Source organism: Heptranchias perlo, chromosome 8 (genome assembly GCF_035084215.1).
Source record: "Heptranchias perlo isolate sHepPer1 chromosome 8, sHepPer1.hap1, whole genome shotgun sequence".
Classification (NCBI taxonomy): domain Eukaryota; kingdom Metazoa; phylum Chordata; class Chondrichthyes; order Hexanchiformes; family Hexanchidae; genus Heptranchias; species Heptranchias perlo.
Window position 1 is genome coordinate 68,156,650 of NC_090332.1, and position 18,919 is coordinate 68,175,568.

Below are 18,919 nucleotides of genomic sequence, written 5' to 3' on the forward strand. Positions count from 1 at the left end.
ATGGCTGAACACACACAAATCTGACATACATTATAAATAAGTAATTTTAAGACTTTGGTCCTATCCCAGGGATCAGATAAGACACATTAATCAAACTTGCTGTTTGGGTTCCATGACAGCATCTCAGCCTGTTGCTTAGGTTACAACCTTGAAACCATACACTGACAAGCGACACTCATCTCCTTTACTAACACTGCTGCTCCCAATGTAATGAACCATCTATAAATCATCTTCTCACAAACCATAATTATTACAGAATTCAACTGGCAGTTACTCAAACTGCAAAGATAGAAATTGACTGACCTATTGCCCAGAAACAACAGTGGTGCAGGAAATGCAATTTGACAAAGCATACATTTTAGCTGCAAACTGTGGGACGGAGAAAATAATTCAGACAAGTTTGAGAAACTCCTACCCCTCTCCATAATTTTTTACTCCCAGTTTTCCCCCCTTCATCTCCTGAAGTTCTAACATGTGCCAGAGTACATCCCAGCAGCTCTCCAGAACATTACTTAAGTAACAATTCTGTGTGTATGAGCTCAGACAATATCAGCAAATTAACCAGGCCTGTATCCATCTGTGCATTTTCCAGCAGGAGTCACCGGACAGTGATTATGAGGAACCTTGGTAGATTTTCACCACCACCTAACTCAGAAATACTGAACACACCATTACCATTCCAGCTGAGATCAATTTGCTCAGTAGACCAGCGGTCAAACCTGGGACTTTCCCTGTACGGATGGCTCACACAAGAATGGACATTTGCATAAGGTACCCAAGGAATGCTGGCATTGGTGAAACTATAACCCAGTGGGTCAGCCAATTTGGGAGGGGAGAGGAAAGGGGTGCAAACTAGAGAAAGGAAAGACACATTAAATTATTTATCCTGACAAGTCCTACATATCTCATGCTGATTAATGGAAAGGTGCTGTGATCATATTCATTTCTGATTAATGCAAAAGTGGCTAAGGGACTCACTAAACACCCTTTAAACCTGATCAAAGAAAGTTACAATGTTTGCTGTAATATCATGCACATAAATATTAGGGATAAGTATTTAGGCTTCAGCCTCAGAATTCAGAGAGTCATAAAGCCAAAGTCTTACCCTGAAAAAATAAGACCAATGTGTCTGGAGCCCTCAGGTCAGATAAGTCATTCCAACCCAACGTCAACTACCAGAAAAATATGCATAGTTTTTCCTTCTCCCTCCCCTCTCCCACGCAATCGGGGATCATATTCACTAGCCAAGGGTCGTTGACCCATATCCTGCAGCATGCCATCAGGAATTGGACACATACATGATCAATGTATGATATATGTACAATGCTGCAGCGTCTACAAGTGATCTGAAACAGTCCAATTTTGTCCTCTTCGGTTTGCCATCCATCTGTGATTCAGAAATTCTTGTTTCTTAAATGATTCCCATACCAAATACAAATTAGGTTGTCGTGGCCTTACTGAAAACAGAGTACATCTCCAATAAGTGATCACATGAAACTGTCATGAATAGTGCATCATCAATAAACATTTTTTAGCCATTGGAGAGATAACATCACCTTTTCTTGGTACAATTTTTGAAGCCAGGCAGCACATCCCCTTTCATCTTCAGGAATCTCTTCCAGTGGGATTCGTCTACAAATAGAAAAGAACTGTTAAAATGTTTTAAAAACAAGTACATGGTCATTAAATCTTAATATAAATCTGAAACACAACACCAATAGATGAGTCTCCTTTCATTTGTAGCCTAAAAAACTAATTTTCTAGTACTGAAACTTTCAATGGAGTTAAGAAGAAAGAAAGAGAAAGATTTGCATTTTATATGGAGCCTTTCAAGACCTTCAAAGCGCTTTATAGCCAATAAAATACTTTAGAAGTGCAGCCACTGTTGTAATGTAGGAAACAAGGCAGCCAATTTGCGCACAGCAAGGTCCCACAACAGCAATGTGATAATGACCAGATAATCTGTTTTAGTGACGTTGGTTGAGGGATAAATATCAGCCAGGACACCAGGGAGAACATCCATCCTCTTCTTCAAAATAGTGCTACAGGATCTTGGGATCTTTTATATCCACTTGAGAAGGCAAATGGGGCCTTGGTTTAACATCTCATCTGAAAGACAGCACCTCCAACAGTGCGCACTCCCTCCATACAGCACTGAGGTGTCAAACTGGAGTACATGCTCAAGTCTCAGCAGTGAGACTCGAACCCACAACCTTCTGACTTACACTATTTACTTTGCAGTGATAATAGTGGGTCTGGCTGAAAAATTCCAAATTATCCTGTGCACAAAATTCCTTTTTGCCTTGCCTTGTAATCCAGCAATGTGATTTTTGTCCTTGTCCCAAGATCTCTCCACACTATCCCCAAGTGAGGCTAATCCATTCCCAGTCCTTTGGCAGTATTTCTTGGAACCTCATCTAATGAACAGTCCCACATGAAATGTCAACCTCTCTCTTGTGTCAATATTAGCTCATTAACAGGAGTTATATTACCCCATTTTTCTGCTCTTTCTGTATATCCTTTTATATTCCTCCTTTTCAAATCTTTATCCATTTCCCTTTTAAAAGCATAGCATTCCAAAACAGATCACAATTTATTACTCAGGTAGGGGAAGATTTCTTTCAAGCTCTCATTCTTGTTTGAGGTTTAAAAATTATGTACTCACATCCTCTAATTCTGCAATTAGTTTAAGTGAAGCAGTTTAATTGAACCACTGACCGTTCAAAAAAAAAACATAGGTCGGGAAATTCCTCAGTGATTCTCCCACTCCACTGGTGTTACTTTGCCAGAAGTGCGGTGGAAATCCCGTTTTGCACGCATTATTCGGATTTCCGCCGGTCTTTCGGCAAAGTAACACTGGCGGAATTGGAGCAGCTCCAAGGAATTTCCGAGCCATAATAGGATTAGGAAAAAGGATGTGGGTTCACGTCCCATTCCAGAGACTTGAGCACAACATCTAGGAATGCTGCTTCAATGCAGTACCGAGGGAGTGCTGCACTGTCGGAGGTGTCGTCTTTCGGATGAGATATTAAAACCCTATCCGCCCTCTCAGATGGTTGTAAAAGATCCCATGGCACTATTTCAAAAGAAGAGCAGTGGAGTTCTACCCGGTGTTCTGGCCATTATTTATCCTTCAACTAACATTAAAAACAAATTATCTGGTCATTATCTCACTGCTGTTTGTTTGTGAGATCTTGCTGTGTGCAAATTGGCTGCCATGTTTCCTACATTAAAACAGTAACTACACTTCAAAAGAACTTTGTTGGCTGAAAAGTGCTTTAGGATGTGAAAGGCGCTATATAAACACAAGTCATTCTTTTTTCTTTTTAAGCGATCATGGAAGAACCAAACTGATAAAATGCTCCTGGAATGCAGTTTTGGTGAAGCATTGTATGAAGAGACTTTTTTTTAGAAGCTGCACAGTTAACGCACTTTAAAGTTGAGACTTTTCACAAAACCCATAGGATGATCATCAGTTTCAATGGCCTGATTTTACTGAACCTCCCATAAAAGCATGGACAACAAATGGACACAAAAGTGAAAAAAAAAAAATCACAAAACCCAAAAATAAGCCATGTTAGAAGTAAATCACCTGATCGTTGTCAGATTATGGGTAGTATTAACTTGAACTCCCATCTGATGAGATCTGGGCTCAGAGTAAATTTATTTCACATAGGGCTCAACCATTTAGAAAGAGGCATTCACAAGTGTGCACTCTTTCAAACAAGTGCTAGAGGTCTCTTATATCCCCTTCTTCCAAAATACCTTGGCAGCTTCAAGTTTAACAGGAACCTATGAAAATAGCTTGAGTTGGAGGGAGAAAATTGCACTAATGTGCATTTTTTTCCTTAAAAATGCAAGATTATACTTATAATCTAGCATAAAAATACTAGTGCAAAATACATGTTCCTGTGTCCATGAAACTACCAGATACTGACAGTAAGCATTGAAGAACAAATCTCCTGGTAGAATACATTGCCTGCTGTGTTTCACCCAATTTCACCCTTTTAAAAAGACAACGGTGTTTGCCAATATTTTGGGGAATTTGAAGGGGAAGAAGAAACACAAGTGTCACTTTCATTACAAATTATCTGAATCAATAATGCATAAATGTGATTAATCTTATGTCATATCATAGATATGATGTGGAGATGCCGGTGATGGACTGGGGTTGACAATTGTAAACAATTTTACAACATCAAGTTATAGTCCAGCAATTTTATTTTAAATTCACAAGCTTTCGGAGATTTTCTCCTTCCTCAGGCAAATGTTTCAAGAGCTCCTTGAAGCCTACGCATTTATACATATAGAACAATACACCATGTATTGTTCTATATGTATAAATGCGTAGGCTTCAAGGAGCTCTTGAAACATTTGCCTGAGGAAGGAGAAAATCTCCGAAAGCTTGTGAATTTAAAATAAAATTGCTGGACTATAACTTGGTGTTGTAAAATTGTTTACAAATATCATAGATAGGTATGATTGCAAAACAAAAAAGGTTTTCAAACACCAGCATGAAGGTCAAGGTCTCTCTATGAGGACTCCACAACAACGTACAAGGAAAAATGGTTGTGCAACAGTTGTGCAAATCACATGCACTCTAGCATCTTACCGAACGTGCAGATCTGCATGGTATTTTTTCCCATGTAAAGTTCCTAGCAATGTTGGATTTTCACCATTTCTGAAATTGAGTGTAGCATCATACACAGCTGGAACTAGAGGAAACAACTCCAGGTGAAAACAAAGCAATACATGTCATATATAATCCATCTTATAATTGTAAATAGCTCCAGTTAACTAAAACCAATAATAAATACAAATGGATCAGGTCAATAAAAAGTGAAAAGGCAAAATGGACCCAGTCACAAAATCGCATGTCTGATGTATTTCACTGCAGGTTAATCATTTTGTTGTGGCAAAGTCTCAAGACAATGAAGTTTATAACTAGGGTATTTTGTGGCTGTGATGTTTTATTGTTTTTTTGCGGCTGTGATGTTTTATTGTTTTTTTGCCTGTAACAAATTTGACGTTTTATCAATGCTTTTATAGATATAGATATATATATATATATATTGCTGCAATTTAACTTTATATAAATATATATATATATATATATATATATATATAAAGTTAAATTGCAGCAAAAAGAAGTGAAACCTAAAACCATTATATAATCAGCCACACATTCATCAGCCTGGGGGAGCAAAAATGAAAACAAGGATGACTTTGGAACAGTCAGGGACGGGAGCTTGCATTACATTTCTGTATGGATTACTTCACATTCCTACTTCTGAACTGGCTTTTAATCTGCCGATCATTAGTACCAAAACTAAAAGTTCACAAAGAATCTATCAACAGTCAGGCATTGCAAGCAGCACTCGAGGTGGTTGTCCCCCCTCCCATAGGAGCTGCTAGCCAAAAAAAGACCACGGTCCATCTAGTTTGCATTCTACGATCCTGATAGTCGCAAGATAAACTATGTTTGGCAGTAAAATTTATATTTTATTGGGTTAACCTGAAAATGAATAACCCAGTTGATTGTTAAAGGCCAAATGATACCCCTGTAAGCCAGACCTTGCAAACCATGCAGACTGGGTTCGAAATTACATTGTCGACAGATGTTTTTATGCATTTCAAGAGTAGCGCACTGCAGCTCTCGTACACTTTTATTACAACATTTGCATCCTTACCTACATTCCTTAGACATTGCACTGTGAGTGCGAAGCCTTTTGTTCGAGGGAGCAGGTGGTACTTTAGCTTAGGTAAACCTTTGGCTTCAGCCACCTGCATGCTGATCTGGTGTTTTTTCTCTGTAAATCGTGTTCCCTCACAGTGAATCAGAAACTGCAAGTCAGTCAGGGAAGATATCAAAGCCAGTAAGAAGAAGTGGTTAAGAATATGCTTAAAACTCCTGTAGATGCTACTGTAGAAAACTATGCTGCCAATCATCTTATAGCCAAAAAAAATGCCCTCAGTGCCAGATACTAGATTCTTACTTTGCTGCAAGCAAAATCTAACCTGTGTTTTCATGGAAATGCTGAGGCCCTTTAAGTAATTTCATATGAAGTATTAAAATAATACTCTCTCAATAGCTTAAGCCAGAAGGCATATTAAGACACCAGTTTAGGCAATAAAGTGAAAGCTCACTGCCAACGTTTAATTTTTGTGAATAGTGTGAAGATTGTATTAAAATAGGACTGGAGTGCAGTCATTTGAGCTTTCACTCCTGCTAATGGGAGCTTTTTTAAAAAAGCAATGTGGCTACAGACTTTGTTCTGGACAGCCTTTCCACCCAGACAGTGCGCAACAGAACAATTTGTGGCAGTCCATCCGAAGTCTATTGAATTTCTGATTTAAATTCAATGTGCTCAGACTATTGCACTGCACTGCAAAATCAAATGTAATTTTACCACTAGTGGGCACCAGATTATAATCACCATCAGCACTAATGTCAATGTGAAGGTTAGCCAAATTTCTTGAATACATTTACTTTTTGAAATAAAGGAGTTTTCAATTGAAACATCCACAGGACTGCACAAGCTCCTTGCATTTAGTACCTCTTTGTTTGAAATAGATTACTAGTATTATCAGTTGTTAACAATTGTCAGAACATCATGAAAACATTTTCTCAGATATCTTAGGAGTGGGCTCATTTATACCCTTTATATTCTTTTTGACAGAAGTGCTTTTCTGTTTGATCATAAAACCCTTGGTACACAGTCACACTTTTACAATCATGGCTACAATCATTATAGGCAGAGATAAGAAATTGGCTGACGGGTAGAAAACAATGGGCACTTGTTAGAGTGCGAAGAAGTATAAAGTGGGATTATCAGGACTCACTGGTGGGACCACTACTGTTTCTAATTCAGATCAATGACTTGGATTCCGAAACTGAATGCAAATTAGATTATACCTAACTAGGAGGGGCAACGGAATCAAAGGAGACATTTCAGAAATTAAGACAAAATAAGTAAGTGGGCAGAAGACATTTAATGCACACAAGTATAAAGCACTTTCAATAGGAAGGAAAAATCTGCGACACATGTACTCCATGAATGGTGCTGTAATAGCTAAGGATGAAGTTGAAAGAGACCTAGGAACCTTAGTTGACTCGACACTCAACATGTCCAACCAATACAGAGTAGCAATCAATAAAGCCAATAGAATCTTGAACTACATTGAGCTAGCATCAACTGCCTTTTGTGGAAGAGAGTTCCAAACTTCTACCACCCTTTGTGCATAGAAGTGTTTCCTGACTTCACTCCTGAAAATCCTGGCTCTAACTTTTAGGCTATGTCCCCTAGTCCTAGACTCCACAACCAGCAGAAAAGTTTTTCTCTATCTAACCTATCAGGTAGATTTTAAGGCACATCTTAAAGGAGGAGAGAGGGGTGATGGGGCAGAGGGGGTTAGGGAGGGATTTCCAAAGCTTAGCGCCTAAACAGCTGAAGGCACAGTGGCCAATGGTGGAGCGACGGAACTGGGGGATGCGCAAGAGGCCAGAATTGGAAGAAAGAGTTTTCGGAGGTTGTAGGGCTGGACGAGGTTGCAGAGATAGGGAGGGTTAAGACAGTGGAGGCATTTGAACACGAGGATGAGAATTTTAAAGTCGAGGTGTTGATGGACCTGGAGCCAATGTAGGTCAGCAAAGGAGTCTAATTGTGGAGGACGAAGGTATGGTAGGGATAATTTCCTTTAGCAAAAAGTGGACATTGACACGATGGGCCAAATGACCTACTTGTGTCCTGTAGGCTACTTCTTTTTAAAGAGTATAAACACAAAGTTTCATAAAGAGGAGAAACCTTTTCTAATTAATTAGTATGCATAAATAGGGTCCAGTTACAATGAAATCTCTATTATTGAAGATCGACTTTAAAATCAACACCATGCTTAAAACATATTCCTCACTGGAACTGGAGTGCTCTCTATTGAAGTCAGCAGCTCTGACCAGTACTGTAAGAAGTGCCAACTGGATTATTGGAGAGGAGCACATACTGCCTATCTCTGTAACTGGAGGCCTGTAGCTGTTAGATTTCCTCAGGCGTGTGGCACATCTAGAAGCTGGATTCTTATGTGGGTGAGTTGATTGATAAACTGTGCAGTACCATTTAATCTTCCCAGCAGCAGCAATGGAGGGGAGTGCTACTGGAGAGGAGTGGCACAGGCAGGTGGGGAATGGCACAGCCAACAACAGTGTACATTAATTTTGGGGCTCAATTATCTTTCCATTGCTAATAATCCCCATGTGGTCCTCCCCATAATGTAGAGGAGAGAGATTCCAGTGAAGTATAGCTTCCCATGATTTGATCTCCAATTTACTTCTTAATGCTACTGTAACTGCAGTAAATAGAGCAATTAATTTGATTTAGGAAAATGTGAATATATTCACACTGCACAATGCTACATTTTAACCATCTTAGTTAACAAAAGTTTTTACTTTACAATAGGGTATTTCAGAATAGAGAACAGCCCAATTCTGCAGAATAATTAACTGGAGAAAAAAATTGGGATTAATCAAGAATTCTAATACGACATCATCAAGTGGCTAAGTGATTTTACAGTGTTATTTTTAGTCATTATTACAGGAAACCCAGTTCTGAATTTTCTGATGTGAGCACTGTACCTACCCAAAAGATTTCTGGGTAATCCCGGAGATTAAGCAAACTCTGGACTACGTTTTTACGATCTTCCTCCCACTGTCGCTTGCAAAACACTATCTCCAGAAAATACCACATCCAACCAATCAGAGGAACGTAAGCCAGCTCCTTTTTTGCAAGCACTTTTGAACTCTACACAGGAAAACAAAATGTTACATTAACACCAGTGATGTTCCAAGGTATAAAATCCTTAAAAATGATCAACAAAGTATAGGAGAGTAGTCAAAGCATACATGGGCCTTCAAGGCAATGGTAGGTAAATATTGAATTTGGGAAGAGAGAGGAGGCCTATTTTAAATGGGACCAGTAGGGGTGGCACTGGGAACCCCAGTGTCACCAGCCAGAAATCAGTACAAGGAGTGTTCCTCTAGGAGGGCACCACTAGCAAAATAATCTAACCTGAGGTCCAATCCAACTGAAAGAAGCATAACATAAACCTAATCAGTATTTTATTACTGTGGTCAATTATACAATTAACGTCCTCGAGCTTACCAGTGGACACTGCATACTCCCTCTCCAGGGCCACCCGGGCGTGGACATGACCACGAAAGAGAGGTAGACAGACAAAGCGACCCTCCCACGGGTCCCATGCACCCTGAACCTGTGGATGGCTGTTTCTGGCCATGTCCAGGAACAGACCCATGAGGCCCTACGACTTGCCCGCCCCTTAAACAGCAGGACTCATCTGAGATAGGAACCCAGGAGCTCTCGCATTTCAATCAGTGAAATTCCCTAAGTGAGAATCGTACCACTAGACCAATGAGCCTCTGGCAAGAGGAGGAGAGGTAAAAACAAGGGTTGCTAAAATGCTGCCTATGCTCCAAAGATTCAAGAGCAACTTCAGAAATAAAAAAAAACTAGGGCCATTTTTTTCACCTTTTAAGTCACTTCTGCAGTTAACTGACAATTCTACAAGGTTAGGATCTTAAAAAAAAGTTGATATTTGTTTCATTGTATCCTGGAGCAACATTTGGCAACCTGCTACTTTAACATATTCAGAGATTTTTAGGCCAGAAACTCTGAACACTAGCTGCACAACAACCATTCTGGCCTCCATACATTCATGCACAATACAAACTCTTAAATGCTTTGCATCTTCATTTAAAGCAAGATTTTTTAAAATTGCACCAGGAGACACAAAGTGGGTAATTTTAAACTTCACCGTCTGGGCGGTAACCTGGTAGAACGGATCGTCCATCTGTTAGAGAACTTCCCAATATTCATCCCACTGAATACAATGGGATGAAAAATCAGACGCATTCAATACAGGGCAGGCAATCTGCTCCACCACATACTGCCCAGTTGAAAATTACCCCCAATTAGTGACAGGATCTCACAACTACTTGCACCCTGCTGTTCATAAACAAGAAAAACTGTTTTGCAAGATAAAAAATGTCCCATAGCATCTCCTATAATAGATATTCATCTTTTACTAAACAGTGGGTCAGCTGCAGCAATTTAGCGTGTGTACTCGCATCATTCTTCACACCAAGGCTCCTGGTAATCTGAGCTGGAACTCAGAATTGAACAGCAGACATCAGCGGTGCAAATACAGTGAATGGCACATTCCTTACACTGATCTCTACTTTGAAATCACTTCCACAATAATTGCTACTTTGATTTTTTTTTTAAAAACACACATTTGTTTCTTTACAAATTGCCAAAACATTGGACCAAAAAAAAGTCACAAATAAAATTTCATATAATCTAATAAGCAAAATTTCATGGTGGCATCAACTTTATATCATAACCACAACTTGCATTAATTTAGTGCTTTTAATGTAGAAAAACGTCCCATGGCGCTTCACAAATGCATATTCAGGCAAAAACGGACACCGAGACAAGTTGGGGGGTGGGGGAGAAAGAGGGTTGCATTGCAGAAGAAGGTTAGAGGTGTGGTGCGGGGTGGGGGGTGTGGTGCGGGATGGGGGGTGGGGGGGGGGTGAAGAGGCCATGAAGCAATTTCAACACGAGGATGAGAATTTTAAATTGGAGGCGTTGAGGAACCAGAAGCCACTGCAATGATAAAGTTCTATACAAAAAAAATGCAAGTCACCCACAAAATCCAGCAGACATAGTCTATCGGTCACTATCGTTGACTATTTTTCAGCTCTATACATAAATGCATGTTTCAAAATAATATTAGTTTTGGTTAATTAATAATTGATATGAGTACAAGATTAACCACTACTGTGGCACCACTAACTTGTTTAATGAATTCTCAACATGGACTGAACATTCAAACCCTCCCAAGCCCCAAATGCAATCTAAACAGTGGAAAATCTACAACTTATGTAGATAAATTAATCATAATGCCTTTTCTCCGATACACTCCCCTATAGTCAAGTGCTACAGTGACACCCAAAAGCAAATGTGCTACTTGGGTACTAACTGATTTAATATATCATAGCATTGTGGTAGTGTGAGCAACAGTACAAACCAGAAATAGTCTCCTTTGGCAGATCTACAGTGGGTAGAGCCCAGAATATGCTCTAAACTTCCCACCTCCCCCATCCCTTCAGCTATCTCCCTCAATTTGCTCCGTTCCCAAGTCTCTGCAACACTGTGTGCCTTCAGCCCTACTTCTTCCCCCTCCCACAACAGAAACGCTAGCCTCTTACTGCTCCTTTTTCCTATAAATTTTGCTTGATGCTAGGTTCATCACAAGAGAATTTAAGAGTATAAAATATGCAAATAAGCAAGCAAAGATGGCTGTAATACAGGGGAAACATTCCCATGGAAATAAACAGGTCAAGCATACAAAAGCTAGTGAAAGAGGAAGTCATAACGACAAAGGAATCAGGTATTTTTGGAAAAGGAGAATATTATCCATGAATTTCATGCAGTTGAGTTGATTATGTTGTTAACTGTTTATGCCCTCTGGTGGGAGATGCTGCACTGCACTATTTTTGTAAAGTATAATTTGATTTACTGCAAATGAATGAAACACTTGGCAAAATTAGGCTCATTTCCATTCACCAAGAAGCAGGAAAGAGAACAGGAATATCTCATCTCACCACTCATAACTTATTTCAGTTCATTGACTACACACTGCTATTGTGGTTATCTTGTTAGACCCTGAACTGAATTCACATCACTAATATGAAACAGTCTGCTGGGTTACTGGGGCCAGGAACTATGGCAAACGGTATCTTTAGTGAATCAGTGAACAAAAAAGTTCAGAAAACAAAGGCGTAGCTGTCCCTCACCCCAAAAGAAGTAATCCCATTAAAATGGTCTCTCATTAAGGGGCAGCATGGAGGCACTCAGAATTGAGACACCACAGTTGTAGCTTGTGGCTTTGCTGAGGTCACAGGAAGCTGGAAGAAGGGGGAGAAAGAGAATAGGGAGAAGAAAAGAAAGGCATGGTCACTCCACTCTGCTTTCTGCATACCTCCTGAAGACCTTAAGACTGGCCGAGGCCCTGAAGAGTAAACTAGTCAACGTCTCAGCTCAGGATTGGTGAATAGAACTTTAAATAAAAGCAAAGCACCAACCCATTATATATATGATGTGGAGATGCAGGGGCAGTCTGTAAACACCATGTATTGTTCTATATGTATAAATGCGTAGGCTTCAAGGAGATCCTGAACATTTACCTGAGGCAGGAAGGAGGAAGTCTCCGAAAGCTTGTGAATTTAAAATAAAATTGCTGGACTATAACTTGGTGTTGTAAAATTGTTTACCATTATATATACACACACAACATATGCTGTTGCCAGAAATATTCGGTGAAACAAAACCAGAAAGTACTATTTAATTCGATCATGGCAACCTTCTGTTTCCCATGACATAAATCGGTAGAAAAACTGTTCAAAACCATCCCCACAAATTTAACTGTGTATTACTGACAGCACAGGCTGGAGTGTTTTTGGGGCATGATAAACCAGGATTCAGACCATGTTGATAAACTGCTCAAGCTCAGCTTTCACAACTTATATCATCGTAATCCCTTGTGCCATACTCTCCAGCCTGTTCATTATCACATGTATAACATGCTTGGTTTATGGCTAATGATGGTGGCCAAATACAGATTTTTCCAGTTCAAGCGCAAGGACACTCTTGCATCCCAGGCGAGAATGATAATTACGCAGGATCGTACCCACATCCCGATGCAGTTCAACACTTGTTTGTACACCAACCCAGATCTAAAGTTTAAATGGAATATGAAAAGAATCTAATTCCTGACTCAGCAGAGCAACAGAAAAAGGCAGACACCTGAAATTTTGAAAAACAAGCCAGAAAAATATTATATAAAATATTTGTTTTTAATTATAAAGAACAATGTGAAACTGGAAATACATAGGAAGTAGGAAAAAAACACTGGGCTTCCCCTCACCCCATCAATATAAATTAAGAGTAGGGGGAACTTTGCATAGTTTTCACAATGGAAGACTTTAACACATACAGTATCTATTTCACAAGATGTACATTATAAGGAGGGCAATTGTATCAGTTTATTAAAAGCAGCCCTATTTAGAGGTACGTACAAAATCAGATGATTTCAAAAGGTCAGCAAATGCCTTGATTTTGCTATAGTCTCTTTTGCTTATCCTCATTTACTAAGTGATATCCATTTTGTCCATCACTCAGCAAGCATTAAACCACTAAGATATGTGGTCCTTTTTCATCTAGTCACAGGCTACACTCAGGATACTTTGAGTCCCTTGATTTCTGACTGGATAAAAAACACGAAACACAACAACTTCTCCCAAGAAAAATATTGCTCCCTTCTCAAATGATAGAGAAAATAAAATTACGATCTATGAATTAAACCTATACTCTTTAGTGTGTGGATGCTCATTCATTTTTTTTAACTGAGCTAGAAGGCCTTCAGAAAGTTGAAACACTCCATTATAAATGGTTTGGATAGGCTAGAAAGAAAATTTTACTTCAGGGTAAAATCAATTTATCCCACAGATAAAGTGGGTCAGGAATTATCATCAGCATTAGCTTTTTTTAAAAAAAAATAAAAATGAATATAGTCCCATCTCAAGAACAACAAATATTTGCAGCAGTGTTGTCTGCCCTGGACCCAGGTCTAAATAAGCTTTATTTTAAAAAAAACACAAAGACACTGTGGAAGCGAATAATCATTTGGAAGGCTTGCTCAATAGATTGTACATGGTTTCAATATGATAAAAACGCACTTACCCCCAAAACACCAAACCTTTCACAGAAGTCCCATCCACAAAGGAAATCAATCTCATAGTTATGGTTGAGAATAACTATGGCACTCTCTTTACCATATTTAGTGTAACTCTTTCGGTCAGTGTAAAGGGTACATTCTGTGCCAGACCACCATTCCAGCAACCACACCAATTCTGCAATAAAAACACAAGTTACAGCATGAAGTACTTGCCCATCACAATCAAGTGTAACAAGATAACTGGCATGTGTATGCAGCTCTATTGGGCAATGGGAGGAAGTCAGTGTGGCCAATCATTTTACTGGCCTATTTTATATTTTAGATGGCCAACATGGGAGCTCCATGGGGCAGTGGATTAGGCACTAGACTTTTACCTCTAGAGCTGTGGCTGAATTTCGCCCAGACTGATGAGATGAAAATCTCTGACCGATGGCTGTAAATGTCCTACATAAAATAAGTTTGGGAGTCTCAATCCAATTCCTAGGGGATGTGGGCCCAAAGTAATAAATTGACCCTGATTTGGCACTAATTGAAAATCTCACTCAGAGAGGCTACAAGGCGATTGATGTGGAAAACTATAGTGTCTCACTGTTTCAATGGGGTGCTGTCCGGAGTTTAGGCTGAGGCACATTGCTGGAAAGAGCAGGAGTTGATGTCGGCACTAAGTGTACAAAACTGCAAAATCTTATATTCCCAAATATTCTTTGATTGTTCCTCCCCACCCCATACTTTCTTGAGGGCAGAGACTCATGCTAGCATACAGTCCCACCAGCATCAGTAGCCCTCCATTATCGCAACCAAGCTTCTACTGTTCAAGCATCGGCAGACTATTCAAAGCTATCCTCACTTGGTATCCATATATATGCACTTTGCAGTAAAGTTCGTGAGAATTTTGGCCAACTTTTCCCCTCCCTACAGCTTCAGAGCCTAAGGCCAATTGCATCACCAACAACCTGAGACTAGCCAACTCCATGCAGACCAGGAAACAAACCCAAAGTCTTCCTGGCCTATATTGCTCAATACCACAGTAGGCAGTGCACTTACAACCAAGCCCAGAGGGGTCTAAACTTTTCAAGCAATTCGCCAGTCATGTGTGTCACAACTTGTGAATGGATTGCACAGGCTCAAACTAATGACTTATTTGGGCCTAGCAACAGCATGAAATTGAGGCCTACTACATTCTACTATACTAGTTTTCAAATCAACTTTAGTCATATGTCAAGGCAACAACGTAAACATTCTAATGGGGTGTTGTTAAAGGGTAGGAAAGAGAGTTCCTGTGCAAAATCTGTATCTGATGATTAATCCTGTGAATTATTTAACAGCAAAATTGTCCTTGTCTGTTACTACCTACTCAGTACAAACAGCACTCCAATTTTGAATCCCTTCAATAGAGAAACACCCAACTTGTTCTCAGCGCCTGTCAGTCATAATATAATCATACCTGAGATTTCCCTATGCAGCAAGGAACATGATCATTAGAGGTGTTTTGAAAAAGTTGATAAAGTGCAATTGCATTGTGCAACCAAAATGACTACACAATGGGGTAAATTTTAACCCCCAAAAACGGTGGGTTGGGGGCAGGTGGGCAGTAAAAATACGCCCTTTTCAGAGCCGAACCATGACCCGGATCCAACCCGCCTACTTCCAGGTCTGACCCAGGCGCATTTGGATGCACACACGCTTCTGACACCCGCTGGCACTTAAAGCCGGCGGGCCAATTTAAGACTTTAAAGTAATTAATCCTGTTAACTTTTTGTGCATTGAGTTGCACAAACCATTTTAACTTGTCCTGAACGTGTTTCCCGTGGCCTCTGAAACACACAATGAAAACAGAGCCGAGTTGCAGCCAGCCCTCGTTTCGATTTTTAAACCAGTGATTAACATGCAGAAAAGGTGAGTTTTTGAAGAAGCGAAATCAGTTCTCCCAGACAAACCTATGGCTGGGAGTTCTTTGTGTTTAGAGTGAAATTTCTTTGTTTACCCTCAAAATTCTTGTGTTCAGACATATTTACTTACATTTTGGACCCCCTCAAACTGACATCATCAGGATGGGGAGGTGGGGGGGGGGCGCAATGGATCTATTCTACAGTACATCTGAGGAGGAGGCAGATCACCATCCGTGGCAGGTACGGCATGCAGTTCTGGGAGTTGCAGCTCCACAAGACAGAGGTGCACTATAAGCTATAAGGACCTGCAGAAGAGCAGAGAGGGGACCAATGGAGGGTCCGAGGTCGCAGGAAGCACTACCCACATGACAGGGTGTACAGGCAGAGACTGGGCTTCCTGGAACTTTCTGAGGAGCAGTGTTTACGCAGGCTGAGATTGAGTAGTCAGGTGGTCGTAGACATCTGTGTGCTCCTTCATGCAGAGCTGCTTCCGGCTGGGGCTGGAGGCCACACATTGCCCATCACATTCAAAGTAACCACTGCCCTCAATTTCTTCATCTCCGGATCCTTCCAAGGAGCCACCGGTGACATCTCCAGGGTCTCTCGGTTGTCTGCACGTAAGTGTATAAAGGTCACGGATGGCTTGTTTGCCAGGGCATCCGACTATGTCAACTTCCCCTGCGACGACATCAGCCAGACTGAGAGGACAGTGGATTTCAACATTCTCACTGGCTTCCCAAGGGTGCAGGGCACAACTGATTGCACACACTTAGCAATCCGAGGACCTGTACATGAGCCAGGACTGTTCATCCACCAAAAGGGATATCACTCCATCAATGCACAGCTGGTTTACAACCACCGGAAGAGATTTCTGCAGGTGTGCAGCAAGTTCCCCGGCAGCTGCCATGATTCCTTCATTTTGCGCAAGTCCAACATCCCGGCCCTCTTCCATGCACAAGACAGACTTAAGGGCTGGCTCCTTGGAGACAAGGGATACCCCCTGCAAACGTGGCTCATGACGTCTGTGAAAAACCCCACCAAGGCACAGCAGCGGTACAATGACAGTCACATCACCACCAGGTCTGTCATTGGACAAGCCACAGGAATGCTGAAGATGCGCTTCAGGTGCCTGGATCAATCTGGGGGAGCATAATAGTGGTGTGTTGCATCCTGCACAATATCATTCAGCCAAGAGGGTTACAGATGGATCAGCTCCAATGCATTCATGAAGCATCCTCATCTGCCAGCAACATTGAAGAATATGAGGAGGAGGAGGAGGAGGGGCAACCCATCGCCACAGCAGCAGCATACAAGGCTGCTCGTGATGCCAGGGAGTCACATATCTGAGGTTCTCATTAGGAGATCTGCAAAATGAAGATAGTGAACTACGCATTCCACCTGGAACAACCACCACCAACTCCAGCCCCCCCTCCCACCCCTTGCACAAAACAGTCCTTTAACCACACATACACCCATTGTAAATGCACCCAATGGGTGGCATCAAGTCTTGGCATTCAAGATGAAGCACATGAAAGCGTGCTTTCACAAAAAGGGACTCAAACATGGACAAGACGCGGCAGTGGTGGCGACAAATATAATATTTAATGTGCATGTAAGAACAAACAAATATTAATGAAAAACATGACATTTCATCAGACACCCTTGTGCATACCCTTGGTGATTACAAAACCACAACCTTCCTCTTCCTAGTGCTTCTACGTGGTGCATCCCCTATGGCTTCAGCAGAGGTAGTGGCAGGTTGCTCAGGTCCCTGCCCTGACTGCTGAGATGCTCTCGGCCTTCGCCCTCTGGGTTTTGGAGCCCATGAGGGCCCCGACAAAGACTGCTCCACCTACACCGTGCAGAGGCAGACTCGGCCACAGGGAGAGGAGGCAGCATTGCGGGTATCGGTTGAAGGGGGGGGGGGGCAACAGGCGAGACCTGGGAGCGCTTTGTGTGGAATCCCCACTTCCACTTTCGCCATCACTCCTCTCCTGGGCTAGGGCCACATCACTCCTACCACTCTGCTGAACAACAGCTTGGAGCACATCTGTGACATGTTCTAAGACCACAGCTAAAGTATCTGCCTGCCTGTTCAAGTCGGCAGAAAACTTGGCATCCTGAATCTGCACGGCCGTTGTCATGGCATGAATGGACTCATTTGTGAGCCATGCTTGAAGCTCAATGGAGGCTGCTATTCTCTCCATCACAGACATTCCCTCAATTACCAGTGCCACCATTCCAATAATGCTGGAGGTGGACTCCTCCATCCTCTCCGCTATCGTGGAGAGTGTGCATGGCACGTTTTCCAGTACTTATCAAAGGTGCAGCTGTATCTCTACCTCAACGATGGCCACCGGTTCAGCATCTGCGTCCAGCTGAGCAGAGCTTGGAGAGGAGTGTGCCCCCCGACATGGACTCTCCACAGCTGTCCCTGCCAGTGTCTGCTCGTGCTCACTTGTGAGTGGTGAATCGTCAGGTGACAACCCAACTATCTGCCTAACAGGACCTAACAAAATGCTAGTATCTGCGCTGGTGCATGGCTGTATATGATGTGATGGTGCGAATCGCCCTCTTCCATGGCACGTGCCTCATCAATCCTTGAAGGCCCTGGAAGAGAACATAAAGCAATATTAACAATCATCGCAGAAGTTACTTTGCAATGAGCATACTGAGGTGTGCAACAGGTCAATCACTGAAAACATCAACTCATGATGTGCATGAAGGATGTTAAAGTTCTGTCACCAGACATTTGCGGGTTGCCAGTTTCGCCCTCTCCAACATCCAGGCATTCAACCGTGCAGCTGAGCTCCAAGGCCTCCTCCTTCACATCTGTCAGGGGCACTATTTGTGCTCAGATTGTGGTCCCCTTCCAGTCCTAGTCCTCTTCTCCGCATTTTGCGCTCTATTCTCCGACAAGGGGAGAAAGAACAGACGTGAGGGTGACCTGGTCACTCGATGGATGCATTGCTTTGGGTGAGGCTGCCAATGAAAGAGATGCATCAGGGGGTGCGCATCAGACAGATTCATCACATTGCATCAGGATTGGGGTGAGTGGTAGTGGTGGGTTCACAAATGGGGCGGTGAGGAAGTGCACAGAAAGTGGCAGTAAATTGATAATGAGATTTTAAGTGGGTGTGAGGAGTGATGTGATGGATTAGGCTTGGCAAGACAGAGTGAGAGGGGAGGCAATGTACACCACAGGACGTAGGTGAATCAGT

General features: G+C 41.7%; 1 protein-coding gene across 3 annotated transcripts in view; it reads right to left on the bottom strand.

The window, feature by feature from the left end:
* Positions 1–18,919, bottom strand: part of agpat4 (1-acylglycerol-3-phosphate O-acyltransferase 4 (lysophosphatidic acid acyltransferase, delta)) — a 204,465-nt gene that overhangs the window by 51,309 nt on the left and 134,237 nt on the right. For all 3 annotated transcript variants that reach the window (XM_067988359.1, XM_067988361.1, XM_067988358.1), the window contains exons 3-7: positions 13,815–13,984; positions 8,631–8,792; positions 5,691–5,844; positions 4,613–4,715; positions 1,557–1,632 (exon numbers count right to left, since the gene is read on the bottom strand). In XM_067988359.1, coding sequence (XP_067844460.1) covers positions 1,557–1,632; positions 4,613–4,715; positions 5,691–5,844; positions 8,631–8,792; positions 13,815–13,984 — 665 coding nt within the window. The remainder of the gene's footprint in view (positions 1–1,556; positions 1,633–4,612; positions 4,716–5,690; positions 5,845–8,630; positions 8,793–13,814; positions 13,985–18,919) is intronic.